This window comes from Palaemon carinicauda, chromosome 4 (genome assembly GCF_036898095.1).
Source record: "Palaemon carinicauda isolate YSFRI2023 chromosome 4, ASM3689809v2, whole genome shotgun sequence".
Lineage (NCBI taxonomy): Eukaryota > Metazoa > Arthropoda > Malacostraca > Decapoda > Palaemonidae > Palaemon > Palaemon carinicauda.
The window spans coordinates 191578433-191598240 of record NC_090728.1 but is presented as its reverse complement, the minus strand read 5'-3'; the positions used below and the strand labels follow the sequence as shown (position 1 = coordinate 191598240).

At 43.2% G+C, this 19808-nt stretch overlaps 1 protein-coding gene across 1 annotated transcript in view; it reads left to right on the top strand.

The window, feature by feature from the left end:
* LOC137640305 (O-phosphoseryl-tRNA(Sec) selenium transferase-like) overlaps positions 1-19808 on the top strand; it is a 49464-nt gene that overhangs the window by 4178 nt on the left and 25478 nt on the right. Inside the window, exons 3-7 of the mRNA XM_068372932.1 lie at positions 1099-1228; positions 1537-1680; positions 3177-3335; positions 10402-10565; positions 11155-11255. Coding sequence (XP_068229033.1) covers positions 1099-1228; positions 1537-1680; positions 3177-3335; positions 10402-10565; positions 11155-11255 — 698 coding nt within the window. The remainder of the gene's footprint in view (positions 1-1098; positions 1229-1536; positions 1681-3176; positions 3336-10401; positions 10566-11154; positions 11256-19808) is intronic.

The window sequence follows — 19808 nt, the reverse complement described above, 5'->3', positions numbered from 1 at the left end:
GCCCTTTACGTCAATAGGCATAGGAGGAGATGATGATGATATGTTGTATTGTAGAGTACTATACAATGTAATGAAATTCTATGGATGTTTTATAATTTTGTAGGCTGTATGTTGTATAGAGGCCCTTTACGTCAATAGGCATAGGAGGAGATGATGATGATATGTTGTATTGTAGAGTACTATACAATGTAATGAAATTCTATGGATGTTTTATAATTTTGTAGGCTGTATGTTGTATAGAGGCCCTTTACGTCAATTGAGCATAGACGGAGATGATGATATATTGTATTGTAGAGTACTGTTTCTGAAATGAGGCCCCGTCAGTTTTGGAGCTTAACTACATTTTAGTTTGTAATATTAAGTTAGATTAGTGTTCTTTGATTGTTAAAACCTTTATAGTTGTTGAAATTATATTGTGGGTGTTTTTTTTTACCCAAAGATACTATTTTTTTTATCTGAATGGATTTTCAACTAATGTGAATTGTAATTTTTGTAAACATTATAACTTTTTTTTGGTTTCCAGTTGCTAAATCTCCTAAATCATAATAGTGAAGATCCAGTGCTTCCTCTTTTTATAAAAAGACTCAGTTCTCTTTGAATAATATCCCTCAGTGAAGCTGCCATACAACAATTTGAAGTACAATATATAAGTAATACATAAGCAGTTTGCATTTATGAAAGAAAAGAGGCCAAATCTTAATGAGAAATCAAAATTTCTTTACCCCTAATATTTTCCACAACTTTATGTCACGGATCAGTCCCTCCTAAAGTTTGTGTTGGTAGACCCACAACTTACGGCACACCAGCAGAAAATTCTTTTCTTGTGGCTTACTCCAATGTTGAAATTTTAAAATTACCTCATAATACATGATTCCGAAATGGACGTGGCCATTGAAATGAAGATTACTGTATGTTTGGAAGTTTATTCATAATTATTTCCTTCATTGAAGTGTGAAGTAGGAGAGGATGAATGGAGAAGTATTGATTTAAAAGTTCAAGATAGAGATGACTGGTAAAATCTAACTGAGCCCCTTTGCGTCAATAAGCGTAGGAGGAGATGATGATGATGTATTACTTCCTATGAATTTTGCCCCACAGAGAAAATGTCCAGAGGATGGCTGGGATGATTCTGCAATAGAGATGATCATCAATGAATTGTCTCAAATGGATAGTAATAATTTTCCTCACAACTGTGGAGTTGGGGAAAGAGAAGCCAGAATTTATTCAGGTATAGTATTGTGATTTATGAAATTTCTATCCCAGTATAAGTCATAGTTTTGTATACTGTATTCTGTACCTCCAGTGTCAAAGGGGTGGAATTATTTCATATAATAAAAAATGGGAATAAGAAAGTATTAGTTTCTTTGATTTTATTCGCATTTAAATGTACTTCATGTACAATATCATAATTGCTGATCTGTGTATTTTCTTTTATTATGAATATTTTTCTTCTTGATTTTCTTGTCATGAAATAGCAGGAGAAATTATGCAAGAAAAAGTAAATGAATCCATATTTATTCTCTGCTTTTTGTACAGGACTTGTGTTACGTCGTCATTATCGGTTGGGACATGGCATTGGGCGGTCTGGTGATATCGCAGAAGTTCAGCCTAAAGCAGCTGGGTCTAGTCTCCTTAATAAGCTTACAAATTCAATGGTTTTGGATGTTTTTAGGTCTGTGGGTAAGTCAGTGTTTTTCTGTACAGAAACATTTCTACTTTTACATATAGTATGCTCTTTGACCTGACCTCTTTCACATCTCTTTACTCAGTAATATTTGGAGTTGGGATCTGTTCACGATAGTTTTTACTGCTTCATTTTGCTCCTAGGCACTCTAGGCACTAGGTGAATTATCTAATGAACTTGGCCGTGGTCTAGAGTTTTAACAGACTCCCAGCAAGATTCTTCATAAGGCTTCACTGCTGGATATATCCCTCAAAACAGTGCATTTTAGTGGCTCTGGCCTCCAAAATGCATGTCAGGAAGCTTGATGCCATAATGCATGTGTTATTCTGGGAGAGAACTGGTTGTCTATTCGGTTGGTTTTTGCTTCTGATTTCTTGACAGATTTGTAATCCTGAGGCGTGTGTGATTTCATTTTCTTGCTCTTTGCCATTCCTATATTGCCAACCTCATCTGAGGGCCAAGTTTTTCTGTGCTCTGTTCAAGCCTTGAGACTTCATCTTTGATAGTATTTATCTTGATACTGTCTATGAAAAGAATCCTATTTTAGTTATAGTATGGGCTTATCAGATATCTCTGAGGTTACTTTGTTGTAGGTTAAGGTATTTCATGCCATTTCTCAAACTCTTTGAAGGCCATCTCTCTGTGCCTCCCAACCCTTATGAATTACTGGTAAATTTTTGTAGCTTCTCATCATCTATTCTATATCCATTATCAAACAACCTCAAAGTACTCTTCACTGTGTTTAGAAGTTATTTCAATAAAATGTACGGTATGTATCCTTATGAAGGGGGTCACATCCTTTCTGTATCACTGTATATGAACAAATTATCACCAAGTACATAGCATACAGTATGTAAGCAGTCTTGCTGTGTTGATTAATGAGGTAAAGTTAAGTGATAAATAAATTTCATGAGAAGGAATTGAACAATAATGTACTTTTAATCATTACTCTTTTGTAGTAATAAGTGTATAGATAATATACAGTAATTAAAGAGGATATATAGTAGCTATGGTAACTGTAATATGATAATGAATTCAATCTACCTTAATCTATTTGTTGGAATGTAAATGCCTTAAATCCGAAGACATATCTCAACAAAACTTCCTTTTGCATATTAACCCTTTTACCCCCAGGCTATTTGGAAATTTCCAACCCTTAACCCCCAAGAGGTTATTTTTTTCCCAGCACATTTTGCAGTATTTTTTTTTTTTAAATTGCTCTAACAGCCTTAATTTTTGTCATAGAGAGGTCAGGTTGGTCTCATTCTCTTGGAAAATGCCTGAATTTTCTCAAAAAATTATCAAAAATATGAAAAAAAAACATTTTTATAGCATTTTTTTGCAAGGACGTACCAGTACCTCCATGGGGGTAAAGGGATGGCTTTTGTGAAACGTACCAGTACGTCCTTTGGGGGTAAAACAGTTAAGAATTACTCCATATTCATGACATACTGAATGATAAAATTGATTATAGTCTTGATAATGTTTTCAGGTGTCCAAAAAACAGCTGCTTGCTTGGTTGTTCCAATGGCAACAGGCATGAGTATGGTTCTTTGTCTATTAACCCTCCGGCAACAGAGGCCCAAGAGCAAATACGTAATTTGGCCTCGCATTGATCAGAAATCGTGTTTCAAGTCTATCATCACAGCAGGTTAGTCATTTGCCTTGGGATTATGTGGAATCGATGCTACTCTTAGTAAGTTATGAGGGACAATCATTTTGCATTTTGTTACATATTCCATCTACATACACATATCCTTGCCCTGGAGGTAAATGAAAAAATGTATATTTCATTCTCTATTTAGTAATACGCAGTACTCAAGTTTTATTCCAGCTGTTACCAAGTTGTGGAATGATCTTCCTAATCGGGTAGTTGAATCAGTAGAACTTCAAAAGTTCAAAGTTGGAGCAAATGCTTTTTTGTTGACCAGGCGGACATGAATATTATAGTTTATATATGACATATTTGTTTTTGACGTTGTTAATAGTTTATATATGACATATCTGTTTTGACATTGTTGGCTTTTTTTCAATATTTAACTTAGCCGGTGATTATAATAGCTGCAACTCTGTTGCTCGACAGAAAACTCTAAGGTAAAACTCGCCAGCGATCGCTACACAGGTTGCGGGTGTGCCCAACAGCGCCATCTGTCGTCCAGATACCCAGTACTCAATGTAAACAAAGACTCAATTTTCTCTCTGTCGTGCTACCGACAAGACGTACTTACTCGCTGTTGCTAAACTGGATTTGTTTTCACAACTAATTGGTGAAGTACACTATTCTAGTTTTGAGCTTTCGCTGTGCAGGCTTTCTCTTCACAATTCCTTGAACTCTTTTTGATTACGGATTCTTTGTTGATGACTTTTTGATAGTTTTTGAATTCCCCTTTGACCAATTCAAAATGGCTGACCCTTCACAAGTCCCAAAATTTAGGAAGTGCAATGCTAGGGACTGTTCAAGGCGTCTTCCGAAGGCCTCTATCGACCCTCACACTGTTTGTTCCAATTGTCGGGATAAAACCTGTCAATTGGAAGATCGATGTGAGGAGTGCGTTGGGCTTTCGGAATTCGATTTTATCGAATTCCAAAAGTATACACGTAGGCTAGAGAGAGATAGAGTTAGGAGAAGTTCCTCTCGTTCTATTGACATTTCCTCTCCTCATGCCCCACAACCTATTCCTTCCCCTGTAGTGGTTGCTCCTAATCCCCCTTCTGGCACTCAGGAACCTTCGATGGCTGATATGATGCGTGCCATCCAAGCTCTGGGTGAGAGAGTTGAGTCCCTGGCTAGTGACCGTAATCAGCTCATGGTGGATGTGAAGGAGCTGAAGTGTAAAAGTGTAGTGGGAAGTGTTAAAGTGAGTGATAGTGTTGTGGATAGTGTTGCGCTTGAGGGTTCGTCTGTTCGTGCCTGTCGTCCTCCTAGTCCGGGACCTCTTGCAAGCTCCCAAGTCCAGGGGAGAAGCAATGTCGTACGACAAATGGGTTCGAGAGGCTTTAATCAGCGAACAGACGTTCCCTCCGTGGTATCGGGCGTATCTACCCAAGATCGCCCCTGCCTAACAAAGACGAGAGAGCCCATTTATACCTCGTCTTCGGAAGGTGTTTCTCGCAAGAAACCATGGACCAAGGTCTCACGACCGTTAAAGCGCAAGTCGGTCCCTTCCGCACAAGTCCAACGGCCCAGCTGTAGCCACTGGGTCAGTTCGGACTCGCTGCAGTCATCCGATGACTGCTCACCTCCTAAGAGAGGCAAAGCGGTACCGCTTCAGACAGTTACACCGTCTGTCGCCGCACCTGCTCCTGTAGACCCTAAGTGGTCTTTACTGCAAGACATGCAGTCTCAACTAACGTCGCTTATGCAGGACTTTCGTGCGGAGAAGGTTGCTGCCGCACCAGCTAGTGCAGCTCCTTGCCTACAACCACCCACACGATCGGTTGTGCGTCCTGGGGACGCTGAGGTAACCTTCTCACGCACTCCAGTTGAGAGAGTTCCGCCACCCATGCGTTCCAGTGTGATCTGCCAGCCGCATGTTGACGTTCAGCGACGCACGGAGGTATCCGTTGACGTTCGTGAGGTTCAACAACCGTCAGAGTTGTTTTGTTCTGACGCGGTGCGTCAACCTCCGCAACCCAGTGTGGTTGCCACTGCTCACCCACATCAGTCTAGACAGTCTGGAGTAGACGCTGTGCGTCCCCGCGCTGCTATGGTTGTTGCCAGCTCACAGACTGGGCAACAGTTCCATGACGTTGCGTCCAGCTCAGTCACGCATGCACCCGTGCGACCGGACTCAGCTAACCAGCCGTTACCCACTCCGTTGCCGCTTCCTCATCAATACTCGGATGAGGGACTTTCTGATGATGATGGTGCTGCACACGTAGATGAACCGCATTCAGAACTGGACGAGCCCAAGTCTACGCAACCCTCTTTGGACTTTAGGAAAGTTTTGGCCCTGTTCAAAGAGATGTTTCCGGACCAGTTTGTGTCTGTGGCTCCGCGTTCTCCTCCGTCAGAGTTTGTGATAGGCATGCCGTCAACCACTCCTGCCTTTACTAGACTCGTCCTCGCACGCTCGTCCAAGAGAGCTTTGCGGGTGATAGGAGAATGGCTGCAGTCCAAAAAGAGTTTAGGGAAGACAGCTTTTACGTTTCCCCCTGCTAGACTCTCTTCTAGATCGAGCGTCTGGTATGCCACGGGAGAAGTTCTCGGCTTGGGAGTTCCTGCCTCTGCCCAGGGCGACTTCTCAAGTCTTGTAGACTCTCCCCGCCGCCTAGCCATGAGACGCTCAAAAATATGTTGGTCATCTTCGGACCTGGACCACCTTTTGAAAGGTATCTTTAGAGCCTTCGAGGTTTTTAACTTCCTAGACTGGTGTCTAGGAGCTCTAAGCAGAAAGATCTCTCCGATGGAGAAGGAGACTTCCTTGCTCATCATGTCCTGCATGGACAAGGACGTACGTGATGGGTCTAATGAGCTTGCTGCATCTTTTGTGTCCGGAGTCCTTAAGAAGCTTAAAAACCTATGCTCATTCCTTTCAGCTGGAGTTACACCATGCCAGAGATCCGAACTTCTGTTTGCTCCTCTTTCCAAGTGCCTTTTTCCAGAGGACCTGATTAAAGAAATTGCTGCTTCTTTGATACAGAAGGATACTCACGATCTTGTTGCGTCATCTGCTCGCAAAGCCACCCCTTTGCCTACCCTGTCAGCTAGACCAAGGATGGACACTCCAGCGTCCCGTTTTATTCCGCCCTTTCGTGGCAGAGCCTCCAGCAGAGGAGGTGCTCGTGCCGAAGGGAGACGTGGAAAGAAGAAAGGAACCAAGTCCTTTAAGGGCAGAGTCTGACTGCCAGCTTCTTCAGACAGCAGTGGGAGCCAGACTCAAGAACTTCTGGCAGACCTGGGAAAAGAGAGGCGCAGATGCACAATCTGTGAAGTTGCTCAGAGAGGGGTACAAGATCCCGTTTGTACGAAAACCCCCTCTAGCAACGTCTCCCATCGATCTCTCTCCCAGGTACAGAGAGGAAGACAAGAGACGAGCATTGAAACAGGAAGTGTCTCTCTTACTAGAGAAGGGAGCGGTAGTCAAAGTCCTGGACCATCAAACCCCGGGATTCTACAACCATCTCTTCTTGGTGTCAAAGAAGACAGGAGGGTGGAGGCCGGTGCTAGACGTCAGTGCGCTGAATGTCTTTGTCACAAAGCAGACGTTCTCCATGAAGACCACAAAGTCGGTTCTAGCAGCGGTCAGAAGGGAAGACTGGATGGTCTCTTTAGACCTAAGGGACGCCTACTTCCACGTCCCCATCCACCCGGACTCCCAACCTTTTCTGAGATTCGTCTTCGAAAAGGTTGTCTACCAGTTTCAAGCCCTGTGCTTTGGCCTAAGCACAGCTCCTCTTGTGTTTACGAGGCTGATGAGGAATGTAGCCAAATTCCTTCATTTAGCGGACATCCGAGCCTCCCTCTATTTGGACGACTGGCTTCTCAGAGCTTCTTCCAGTCGTCGCTGTCTGAAGGATCTAAAGTGGACTCTAGATCTGACCAAGGAATTGGGTCTCCTTGTCAATATGGAAAAGTCACAAGTGGTCCCATCCCAAACTATTGTGTATTTAGGGATGGAGATTCACAGTCTAGCTTTTCGGGCTTTTCCGTCGGCCCCCAGAACAAGCCAAGCCCAGTTATGCATCCAGAACATGCTGAAGAAGGAACGATGTTCAGTCAGGAAGTGGATGAGTCTGATAGGGACGCTATCATCCCTGGAACAGTTCGTGTCATTAGGAAGACTACACCTCCGTCCTCTTCAATATCACCTAGCATTTCACTGGAAAAAGGACAAGATGCTAGAAGCGGTCTCGATCCCCATTTCCGAGAAGATGAAGTCTTGCCTGACATGGTGGAAGGACAGTATCAACCTCAGAGAGGGTCTGCCCCTGGCTGTTCAGACTCCCAACCACGTTCTCTTCTCGGACGCATCGGACGTAGGCTGGGGTGTGACATTAGACGGTCGGGAATGCTCGGGAATATGGAACTCGAGTCAAAGGACAATGCATATCAACTGCAAGGAGCTACTGGCAGTACATCTGGCCTTGAAAAGTTTCAGGTCTCTCCTTCAAGGCAAAGTGGTGGAGGTGAACTCGGACAACACCACTGCTTTGGCGTACATCTCCAAGCAAGGAGGGACCCACTCACTGACGTTGTACGAGATCGCAAGGGACCTCCTCACCTGGTCAAAAGGTCTAAACATATCACTAGTAACGAGGTTCATCCAAGGCAACTTGAATGTCATGGCAGATTGTCTCAGTCGGAAGGGACAAATAATTCCAACAGAATGGACCCTCCACAAGGATGTATGCAAGAGACTTTGGGCCACCTGGGGCCAGCCAACCATAGATCTCTTCGCAACCTCGATGACCAAGAGGCTCCCAATATATTGCTCACCAATCCCGGACCCAGCAGCAGTTCATATAGATGCCTTTCTTCTAGATTGGTCACATCTAGATCTATATGCATTCCCTCCGTTCAAGATTGTCAACAAGGTACTGCAGAAGTTCGCCTCTCACGAAGGGACAAGGTTGACGCTAGTTTCTCCCCTCTGGCCCGCGAGAGAATGGTTCACCGAGGTACTTCGATGGCTAGTAGACATTCCCAGAACTCTTCCCCTAAGGGTGGACCTTCTACGTCAGCCACACGTAAAGAAGGTACACCAAGGCCTCCACGCTCTTCGTCTGACTGCCTTCAGACTATCGAAAGACTCTCGAGAGCTAGAGGCTTTTCGAAGGAGGCAGCCAGAGCGATTGCTAGAGCAAGGAGAACATCCACCCTTAGAGTCTACCAATCGAAGTGGGAAGTCTTCCGAAACTGGTGCAAGTCAGTATCTGTATCCTCGACCAGTACCTCTGTAACTCAAATAGCTGACTTCCTCTTATATCTGAGGAAAGAACGATCTCTTTCAGCTCCCACTATCAAGGGTTACAGAAGCATGTTGGCATCAGTCTTCCGTCACAGAGGCTTAGATCTTTCCAACAATAAAGATCTACAGGACCTCCTTAAGTCTTTTGAGACCACAAAGGAGCGTCGTTTGGTTACACCTGGTTGGAATTTAGACGTGGTACTAAGATTCCTCATGTCAAACAGGTTCGAGCCGCTACAATCAGCCTCCCTGAAAGATCTCACCTTAAAGACTCTTTTCCTGGTATGCTTAGCCACAGCTAAAAGAGTCAGTGAGATTCATGCCTTCAGCAAGAACATCGGATTTTCATCTGAAACGGCTACATGTTCTCTACAACTTGGTTTTCTAGCCAAAAACGAGCTGCCTTCTCAACCTTGGCCAAAATCGTTCGATATTCCAAGCTTATCGAATATGGTTGGAAATGAACTAGAAAGAGTCTTATGCCCTGTGAGAGCTCTTAAGTTCTATGTAAAACGAACTAAACCTTTACGAGGCCCGTCTGAAGCTTTATGGTGTTCAGTTAAGAAATCATCTTTGCCTATGTCAAAGAATGCTTTATCCTATTTTATCAGACTGTTAATACGAGAAGCTCAATCCCATCTGAGTGAGGAAGACCAAGCTTTGCTGAAGGTAAGGACACACGAAGTTAGAGCTGTCGCAACTTCCGTGGCCTTTAAACAAAATAGATCTCTGCGAAGTATAATGGACGCAACCTATTGGAGAAGCAAGTCAGTGTTCGCGTCTTTTTATCTTAAGGATGTCCAGTCTCTTTACGAGGACTGCTACACTCTGGGACCATTTGTAGCAGCGAGTGCAGTAGTGGGTGAGGGCTCAACCACTACAATTCCCTAATTCCATAACCTTTTTAATCTTTCTCTTGAAATGTTTTTATTGTTGTTTTTGGGTTGTCCGGAAGGCTAAGAAGCCTTTCGCATCCTGGTTGATTTGGCGGGTGGTCAAAGTCATTTCTTGAGAAGCGCCTAGATTAGGGGTTTTGATGAGGTCCTGTTGTATGGGTTGCAACCCTTGATACTTCAGATCCTAGGGGTCGATCAGCATCCTGAGAGGATCGCGAGGCTCCGTAAGGAAGACGTACTTAAAAAGGCAGAGTAATTGTTCAAGTCGACTTCCTTACCAGGTACCTATTTATTTTGTTTTTGTTATTTTGATAACTTCTAAAATGAAATAAAAACTCTTAGCTCATAATAATGTAAACATATATTGCTGGTCTCTACCCACCCCCCTGGGTGTGAATCAGCTATTATAATCACCGGCTAAGTTAAATATTGAAAAATGTTATTTTGATAATAAAATAAATTTTTGAATATACTTACCCGGTGATTATAAATTAAAGGACCCTCCCTTCCTCCCCAATAGAGACGCAGTGGAACGAGGAGAAAATTGAGTCTTTGTTTACATTGAGTACTGGGTATCTGGACAACAGATGGCGCTGTTGGGCACACCCGCAACCTGTGTAGCGATCGCTGGCGAGTTTTACCTTAGAGTTTTCTGTCGAGCAACAGAGTTGCAGCTATTATAATCACCGGGTAAGTATATTCAAAAATTTATTTTATTATCAAAATAACATTTTAGAATGATTTATTGTTAATTTGTTCTCTTCATTTATTTATTTCGTTATTTCCTTTCCTCACTGGGCTATTTTTCCTATTGGGGCCCCTGGACTTATAGCATCTTGCTTTTCCAACTAGGGTTGTAGCTTGGATAGTAATAATAATAATAATAATAATCTATTATTTTTCGTTGAAGGGTTTGAGCCAATCATTGTAGAGAATTGCCTGGAGGGAGATGAATTGCGAACAGATGTGCCCGAGATAGAAAGGTTAATTACTTCTCATGGGCCAGATACTATTGCAGCTATTATGACAACAACCAGCTGCTTTGCTCCTCGTGGGATTGATAAGCTCGAGGAGGTAGAAATGTTTTCTTACAGCAAGTTTTAAATGGACACTTTTTTTAGGGTGGGTTCAGGTGTGACTATTGGAATATTTAGATACGCTAAAAGCTTGATTCATCAGTATTATAGTAAATTATGTATTCATATTTATATTTATACCATCCAGCCACATAATACCAGTTTCCTAATACTTGTAGTGTATAGCAAAGTATAATTCGAACAAAATAATTTTTTATTCAATATCCCTTGTAATTCAGTCTTTTAGTTTAAAGCACTGTAATGATTCACTTAGAAAATAGGTGTGCCATATATATTACTGAATTGATTTAGATTTATGAATAAAATAAGTGTGGTTTTTTAGTGTTGACCTCATGAACTCCCTTGATGTTGATCATTAAGGTTACACTGTATTTTGAATTTGTTTTGTATCATGAGAAAACATTATGGCTGTTTGCATTACAGTACTGTACTCTTATGGTATTTATTCTTCAAGGTTATGGTATATACAATTCTTTACTATATATATTTGTTGACAGCATTTTTCAGATGTATGTTATCAGCAAAGATTACTGTTATGACTCCTGACTATCATCATTATCTTTAAGGTGGCTAAGTTGTGTTCGCAATATGGAGTGCCCCACGTTATCAATAATGCATATGGAGTCCAGTCTTCAAAGTGTATGCATCATATTCAACAAGCTGCAAGGTTAGTTCTGAAATCTACTTTATAAAATTTCTTACTTTGGATCCTCCTCTCTGGTAACGGTTCATTTTCCCTTTGCCTACAAATACACCAAATGGCTTATTCTTTATATATTCTCCTCTGTCCGCATACACCTGACAACACTAAGATTACCAAAAAATTCTTCTTTCAAGGGGTTAACTACTGCACTGTAATTTTTCAGTGGCCACTTTTCTCTTGACAAGGGTAGAAGAGACTCTTTAGCTATGGTAAGCCGCTCTTCTAGGAGAAGGACACTCCAAAATCAAACCATTGTTCTCTAGTCATGGGTAGGGCCATAGCCTCTGTACCATGTCCTTCCACTGTCTTGGGTTAGAGTTCTCTTGCTTGAAGGTACACTCGGGCACACTATCTAATTTCTCTTCCTCCTATTTTGTTAAGGTTTTCATAGTTTATTTAGGAAATATTTATTTTAATGTTACAGTGAACCCTCGTTTATCGCGGTAGATAGGTTCCAGTCGCGGCCGCGATAGGTGAAAATCCGCGAAGTAGTGACACCATATTTACCTATTTATTCAACATGTATATTCAGACTTTTAAAACCTTCCCTTGTACGTAGTACTGTTAACAAACTACCCTTTAATGTACAGAACACTTAATGCATGTACTACAGTACCCTAAACTAAAACAGGCACAAATATTAAAGGTGATTTTATATCATGCATTTCCTAAACATGCTAAAAAGCACGATAAAAAATGGCAACCAATGTTTTGTTTACATTTATCTCTGATCATAATGTAGAAACAAACTGGAGGTAGAGCTTTGCTTATTACCCAGACATGTTTCCCATACTTTTCCCTTAGAACTACATCACATCTTCCTACTTTAGATATATATATATACATATATATATATATATATATATATATATATATATATATATATATATATATATATATATATATATATGTATATATATATATATATATGTGTGTGTGTGTGTGTATATATACATATATATATTTATATGTATACACATATACATACCTACATATATACATAAATACATGCATACATATATATATACAGTAGGGTCCCGAATTATGCGAGAATTTGGTCGATGAAAGGCCTCGTGTAATTGGAAATTCGTATATTTCGAAACACATCATGGCGGCAAACAGCAACCTACCCGTCAATTTTTTTTTCACTCCATTTCTAGCTTTCTAGCTATATATATACTGTATATATACTGTGTGTGTGTATGTATGTGTGTAATATATATATATATATATATATATATATATATATATATACTGTAGCTTTTTTCTTAACAATACTGTAAGAAATCCTTCTTATAGATTTTTTTATAAAATACTGTACAAAATTTCTTTTATGGATAAATAAAACAATAAAAAGTTGTTAAAGTTTTGATAATTTTCTATGACTGTAGTATTTACTACTGTACTATGCATAGCTTACTGTTTTCAGTATTTTCCGAATGATGTAGAATTATTTCCTATAGATACAAAAAACAAAAAAGGGTTTTCAAGGTTTGATACAGTACGTATCTAGCAATAGTTAAAAATTACAGTATAGTACTGTATATCCATGATGACACTCCCACACGTAAACACGGCCAGTAGGCGCAAGTGTGCACTAGGCTGCTGTACAATAATCACGCTTTTTTTTGCCCTGAGCGGTCATTTCACTAATGATAATTTTTCAAAGTTAATATAATTTCTTTATGCTTATAATTCGTAATTATAGTTAAAAGTAGGGATATTAATTAAATGGTTGAGTAAAAAAACAATTAATACTACTATTATTTAATTTCAAATGGCTACATAATACTGAATATTCTAATGGGTTCTTTTTATCTTCAATCGTAAATCTTACGCCTGGATAAGCAACAAAAGGAAAGGGATAGGTCTCTCCTCTCTCTCTCTCTCTCTCTCTCTCTCTCTCTCTCTCTTCATATCGTTTCCTGTATAGTTTTCAAATATGTTCGTCATACATTTGTACATTATTTATCCACTTTATCTCTCTCTCTCTCTCTCTCTCTCTCTCTCTCTCTCTCTCTCTCTCTCTCTCTCTCTCTCTCTCTCTCTCTCTCTCGGCGTTTCCTTTCCCTTTATAGTTTTGTGAAATTTCGTTGTCCAGTCATTCGGTAATGAGAAGTCATTTTCGCTTTCGGCATCGAAAGAAAACTTTGTTTCTTCAATATACTCATCACTGGAGGATTCAGAACTAGTGCTCTCATTATCAAACAGGTTATCATTATCAAATTCCACAACAAGAATATCATTTATTTCATCTAAAGAAATAACCTTCCTTTTTAGACCTTTCATTACAAAAGGAACAACAAATAACCACTTATGCATGAACGCCCGAGCGCACTGATAGGAAACCACAGTTTTGTAACATCAAGCTACCTTCAGAAAAATAGTTGCCAGACATCATATAAGTTTCTATTCACAGTCCCCATATGCTGAGAGTGTTGCCAAGTGGTGATCCTATACTTACTATACGAGTAAACGGATTTTGAGCGAAGCGAAAAATCTATTTTTGGGTGAGATAGCCATGGCGTCCTGATGGAAGGTTCCTTTTTGGTAGCTTCCTTGGGTAAATAACTACTAAGATATTCCCAGAGAATTTAACCACAGGTTATCACAGAATTCTAACTTCTGGAGCGAGTATCCTAAAGGTTTCCCTTTTAAGACATCGTATATCAACAGGGGACGCATGTATAAACGCGCCACATAGCTATCTACACCCCGAACAGAGTTAATGCTTCGGTGTGTAAGGGTTGAGAATAGCTGGGAGCCGTTCCATAGCTAATCTCATTCGTGGCTACTACTGATACTCGAGACGTAAACAAACGGGCGCCATTGCTTAAATGACGTCACGTCCGTCTTTATCCTGAAGCCAGTTGCTTGCCCATCACCATGATACAGCAGAGCAGGGTGGGACCTAAAACTGGACGAAGTAGCAGGGAGGGTCCATCAGGACGCCATGGCTATCTCACCCAAAAATAGATTTTTCGCTTCGCTCAAAATCCGTTTTTTGGGCTCAAGCCATGGCGTCCTGATGGAAGAATACCAGAGAATCAATGTATCGTGGTAGATTTTCCCCTAATAGTAAGTGCCAAGGCATTGACAAATTAGCATAGTAATCTTGGTAAAGAACCGTAGGGAAGAAGCATCCTGCCCCCCTTGGCAGTGAAGTTCCCACGGGCCATGCTGACGTCAAAGTGGTATTGAAGGGCTATTCATCCTGATAGAAGAACTTGAAGAACTTGGAGATGAAGCTGAATGTTTGGTATTTGTATAGGAACATTCTGAAAAACAGACCAGTGGTGGTTGGGCACTGTATGTTGAGAAAGATGAATCATCTCCAGGGTATGAAGAGTAAGTATTCGTATTGGAACATTACATAATCAGAGTGAATATAAATTAAGAGTTAGTATCTTAATTTCTCCATAACTGTAAGGAAAAAGGGGATAATAAAACTATGACAGGCATGTATTTCATAGTAAGTAGGAGCTGATTGAGACGCACAGATAATAAAATAGAAATTTTATTTCACAAATGCAGAAATTAAATAAATTACAGCAATAAGTAAAGTTCATTTACAGTAATTAAAATGTACATAGTAATAAAGACTTGCTCTTGAATCTGAAAAGGAATTTCAAGTTTATTAGTAGGTACTCGTTCTCGAGGAACGTAAGTCTTTGAATAAAACACATCATGCTCAGGGCATGCGGCACTTGTGTAACAACTATGACATTTCACCTGGGATAAGAACAGTTATATAAAAGCACTAAGTGTTTTCAACATCACTATGTATCGCTCGAGGGTCAACATAGGCACCCGAAGAGTTAGAGTCCCAAGTAACTCACTGTTCTACGCAGAGTTAGGTGCAGGTTTCATAACACTACCTGCGGCTACCACAAAATGTTTGACTTCGTGCACTTGTTTCGCATAATGTTTAAAGAAAACGCGCGAGGACTTCCAGCCTGTGAAGTTCTTAAGGCTTTCAAAGTCCATACTCTGAAAGAAATTCAGAGATGATGCAACTTTTCTAGGATCATGACCAGCGGGTGTACTGTCAGGATCTGCTCTGCGAATGAAGTAGGTGATTTTCGCTCTTAATTGTTTCAGTGACAGGTCGCTGCCCGATGTTTCTCCTTTGAAGAGTTGGCCTCCACAAAAGTTCGAAGTTCTGCGAAGATAGACCTTGAGGCTCTCTACTGGGCATAGAGAGGCATCTTCCTTCAGGGGGCATATTCTCCAGGGGCCCCATCTTTTGGTGGGTAATTCATTTTTGGCGAGAAACGTCGGATCAGGGGAGAGGGTAACGTCTCCTGTATCGGTAAACAGGATGTGTCCGTCTTCTCTTGATAATGCCACTATTTCGCTGACTCGAGCTCCCGAAGCAAGAGCAAAGAGAAATATAACTTTCTGAGTCAGATCCTTGAGAGGGCATGAATCATTATCCAAGTTGGAGGCGAAATGGAGCACCTTGTCTAGTGACCAGGAGATCGGTTTCGGTGGGGGTGCTGGGCGTAGGCGAGCACATGCTTTCGGTAGTTTGTTGAAGATGTCGCTGGACAGATCAATTTGGAAAGCATATAGGATTGGTCTGGTCAAGGCTGATTTGCAGGTTGAAATCGTATTGGCTGCTAATCCCTGTCCATGAAGGTGAATAAAGAAGGACATGCAGAAATCAATCGTGATTTCTTTAGGATTTTTTGTCTTGACGAAGGAGACCCATTTCCTCCAGGATGATTCGTATTGCCGTCTTGTGGATTCGGTCTTGTATTCCTCTAGAAAGTCCAGACTTTTCTTCGAGATCCCAAACCTCTTCTTTGCGGCTAGGGAGAGAAAATCATGAGATGAAGGTCCTTGATTTTCGATGATGAAGCGAAGACAGTCGACTTCTGTACTTGTTGGGAGAGAACTGGGCCCGGGAGAGGGATCAGCTTGGGCTGCAGCTCCAGGACCAGGGGGTACCAGTTGCTCCGGGGCCACTTGGGAGCCACTAGGGCCGCTGTCCCTTTGAAGGTTCTCAGTTTGGAGAGGACTTTCAACAGAAGGTTGGTGGGAGGGAACAGGTAGATCTTGGACCATCTGTTCCAGTCCAGTGACATGGCATCCACTGCTTCTGCCTTGGGGTCCTCGTACGGGGCCACATACCGAGGAAGTTGATTGTTGTCGCTCGTTGCAAAGAGATCTATCTGAAGTTCTGGGACTTGGTGAGAGATGAAGGAGAATGATCTTGCGTCTAGAGACCATTCCGACTCTATCGGGTTTGTCCGCGATAGAGCATCCGCTGTCACGTTGCGGAATCCTTGTAGGTGAACTGCAGACAGGTGCCACTTCTTCTTCTCCGCCAGACGGAAGATTGGGAGAAGCACCTGATTTATCTGGGGCGATCTTGAGCCCTGGCGATTGAGACAACGAACTACCGCCGAGTTGTCTAGGGTTAGACGAATGTGGATCGAGGGCGGCGGGGATAATTTCTTCAGAGTTAGAAGAACCGCCATGGCCTCCAAGATGTTTATATGGAACGTCTTGAACAGGGGAGACCAGGTGCCTTGAGCCTGTTTTTGGTGGGAGTGACCTCCCCAACCCTCCAGCGAAGCGTCCGTGTGGATGTTGAGTGATGGAGGAGGGTGTTGGAGAGGCATGGACCTTTTCAGGGCCTTTGCTTCTGACCACGGCTTTAGGAGAAGTCGAAGTCTGTTTGGAAGCCGTCTCTTGAGGTCTCTTCGAGCGATGGATGCAGAACGTCTCCAGACTCCCGCGGCATCCTTTAGCTGTGCACGAAGCACTGGGTTTGTCACTGAGGCGAACTGTAGAGAGCCTAGAACTCGTTCCTGCTGGCGTCTTGAAATTCGTTTGGATTTCAGCAGTCGCTTGACAGACCCTGCTATTTCCTTCCTTTTCTTCTGGGGGATGGAAAGGCGGTGTGACTGAAGGTTCCATTGGATTCCCAACCACTGGAACTTCTGAGCTGGAGAGAGGCGAGATTTCTTCTCGTTGATCTTGAATCCCAGGTGTTCTAGGTACTGGGTGACTTTGTTGCAAGATTTTACACAATCTTCGGGCGATGGAGCCCAGACTAGCCAGTCGTCGAGGTAGGCCATCACCTGGACGTTTCGGAGGCGGAGCTGTTGTACTATGGCGTCTGCCAGCTTTGTGAAGATCCGAGGGGCCACGTTGAGGCCGAAGGGCATGGCCCGGAAGGCGTAGCTTTTCCTTTGGAGTCGAAATCCTAGGTAGGAGGAAGCGTGATGGTTCATTTGAACGTGCCAGTAGGCATCCGCCAGGTCTATGGAGACCGTGTAGGAACCTCGAGGCAGAAGGGTCCTTATCTGATGAAGAGTCCGCATCTTGAACTTGTCGTTCGCTATGAACTTGTTGAGGGGGGATAAGTCCAGAATGACTCTGAGTTTGTCGGAGTCTTTCTTGGGGACACAAAACAGTCTCCCTTGGAACCTGGTGGACTTTACCTTCCTTATCACCTTCTTGTTCAAGAGATCTAGGACATATTCTTCCAGAAGGGGGGTTGATTGTTGGAAGAATTGCTGGAAGGATGGGGGTGGTTGAGTCCAACTCCAGCCTAGACCCTTCTTGACGATGCTGTGTGCCCAGGGATCTCAGGTCCAACGATCCTGGAATTGGCGGAGTCTTCCTCCCACCGGAAGCACTTCATTGCTTCTGGTGTCCCGAGGGCTTGCTGCCTCGGCCGCTAGCTCCCTTTCCTCCTCTGCCTCTGGAGGGACGGCGAGATGCGTCTCTGCTTGCACCTCTGTTCGAGCCTCTACCTTTGGGACGAAAGGTAGTTGTCTGTTGTTCGAAAGCAGGGGTGAAGACCGGTGACTGTGACAACACCGGTTGGGGGACCAATTGAAAGGTCTGTTGTGGCTGAGCTGCCACTTGGGAGGTAGCGGGTCCCGGAAACTGACGTCTTGGTTGACGTTGCTGGGGTTTCTGTTTTTGGGATTTCCTCTTAGGTTGAGGTCCTTCGTCCTGAGAGGGTTTCCTTTTTCTTGACATGCCCCACTTGTGGAGAAGGTTCCTATTCTCCGTGGCGGCTTTGTCGGTGATTTCCTTCACAAGGTCAGAAGGAAAGAGGTGTTTGCCCCAGATGTTGGAGGAAATCAGCCTCCGGGGTTCGTGTTTCACAGTGGCACCTGCGAACACGAATTCACGACAGGCTCTCCGAGCCTTTATGAAGTGGTACAAGTCCTTCATCACGGTTGTCATGTGGGATTTGGAGAGTACCATGTAGTGGTCTGGTACTCTGGTGTCACAGGCCATAATTTCAAGTTGGACTTGGTGAGACATAGCTGCTGCGAGCCTCTCCTTCGTGTCTTGTTCCCGACGAAGGAGGTGATCGTTAAGCTTAGGGAGGTCTTCGTTAAACTGACGTCCGGCGACGTCAGGATCTAGCTTTCCCACGACGAAAGTGTGCTGGATATCTTTCCAGTGTCGAGCGTCAGGGGGAGTGACTATGGAGAAGGGTCTGCACTCCTCCAGTGCAGGGCAGGCTTTCCCCTCTTCCACAGCTTTAAGGCACGCAGTGAAGGCCTTTTCCAAGAATGGAAGAACCGCATTTTCAGGTGCGACATAAGTAGGGTGATTCTTGCTCAGGGCCGGAAGCTTGGAGCAGGTAAAACCCCTACTCTTGAATGTGTTGGCTAGCATAGCCTGGGCCTTCGCGAGATCGAACACTATCTCTTCCTTGGGTTCGGTCTCTTCCTTAGAGGCGGGTTCGGAACGAAGTCGGACGTAACAGTCCGGGTAGGCCTCAAAGTTTGGGAAGAACTCCACGTCTTCCAAAGGGACCGTGCCGATTTTGTCGCTGATAAAGATCCTGCCGGTCGCGATAACCATATGCTCAGCATACCTCCACGGGTTGGCATGTGAGCAAGCGGGGAGATCCTTAACCGAAATCCTCTTCGGTTCTTTGAATCCCATCATGGACCTGATGAACTCCTGATTCTCCTTTAACCTGTCGTCCATGATGGCTCTAATCAGCCGGATCATTTCTTGAGTGGAAGAAGAGGGATCCGGGGTCGTGGAGGTAGACGGGATAGATACTTCCGTCGGTGTAGGAGTAGGAGCGGAGATGGAAGGAGGAGCGACCTCTTGCTCCGACTCGGCGTATTCCACCTGGTCTTCGTCATCTTCTGCTCCTTGAGCCATAAGAGTCTTCTCCGTGTCTTCCGAGACGTCCGACATATGTTCGTCATCTTCAGAATCCAGGCGGCACTCGTGCATGGACTGAGCCATGACAACATCAGGTTCCACTGTAATTTGGACAGTGGGAATCGCATCCTTGGGAACCACAGAATCAGGGGAGGCCTTAGGGAACAGGAGTGACCTCAATTCTTCAGTGGCCAGGTACGGTCCGGTGGCATTCTTCTGGAAGCCACGCACCCACTTGCGTAACTTCTCCCGAGAAATGTCCCTGACCTCCGCTGAGGGAGGGTTATGGAAGGCATCAACTAGGTAAGCCTGGCAGACCGTACAATTCAGTGGGTTCCAGAATTTCAGATCCCCTTTCTT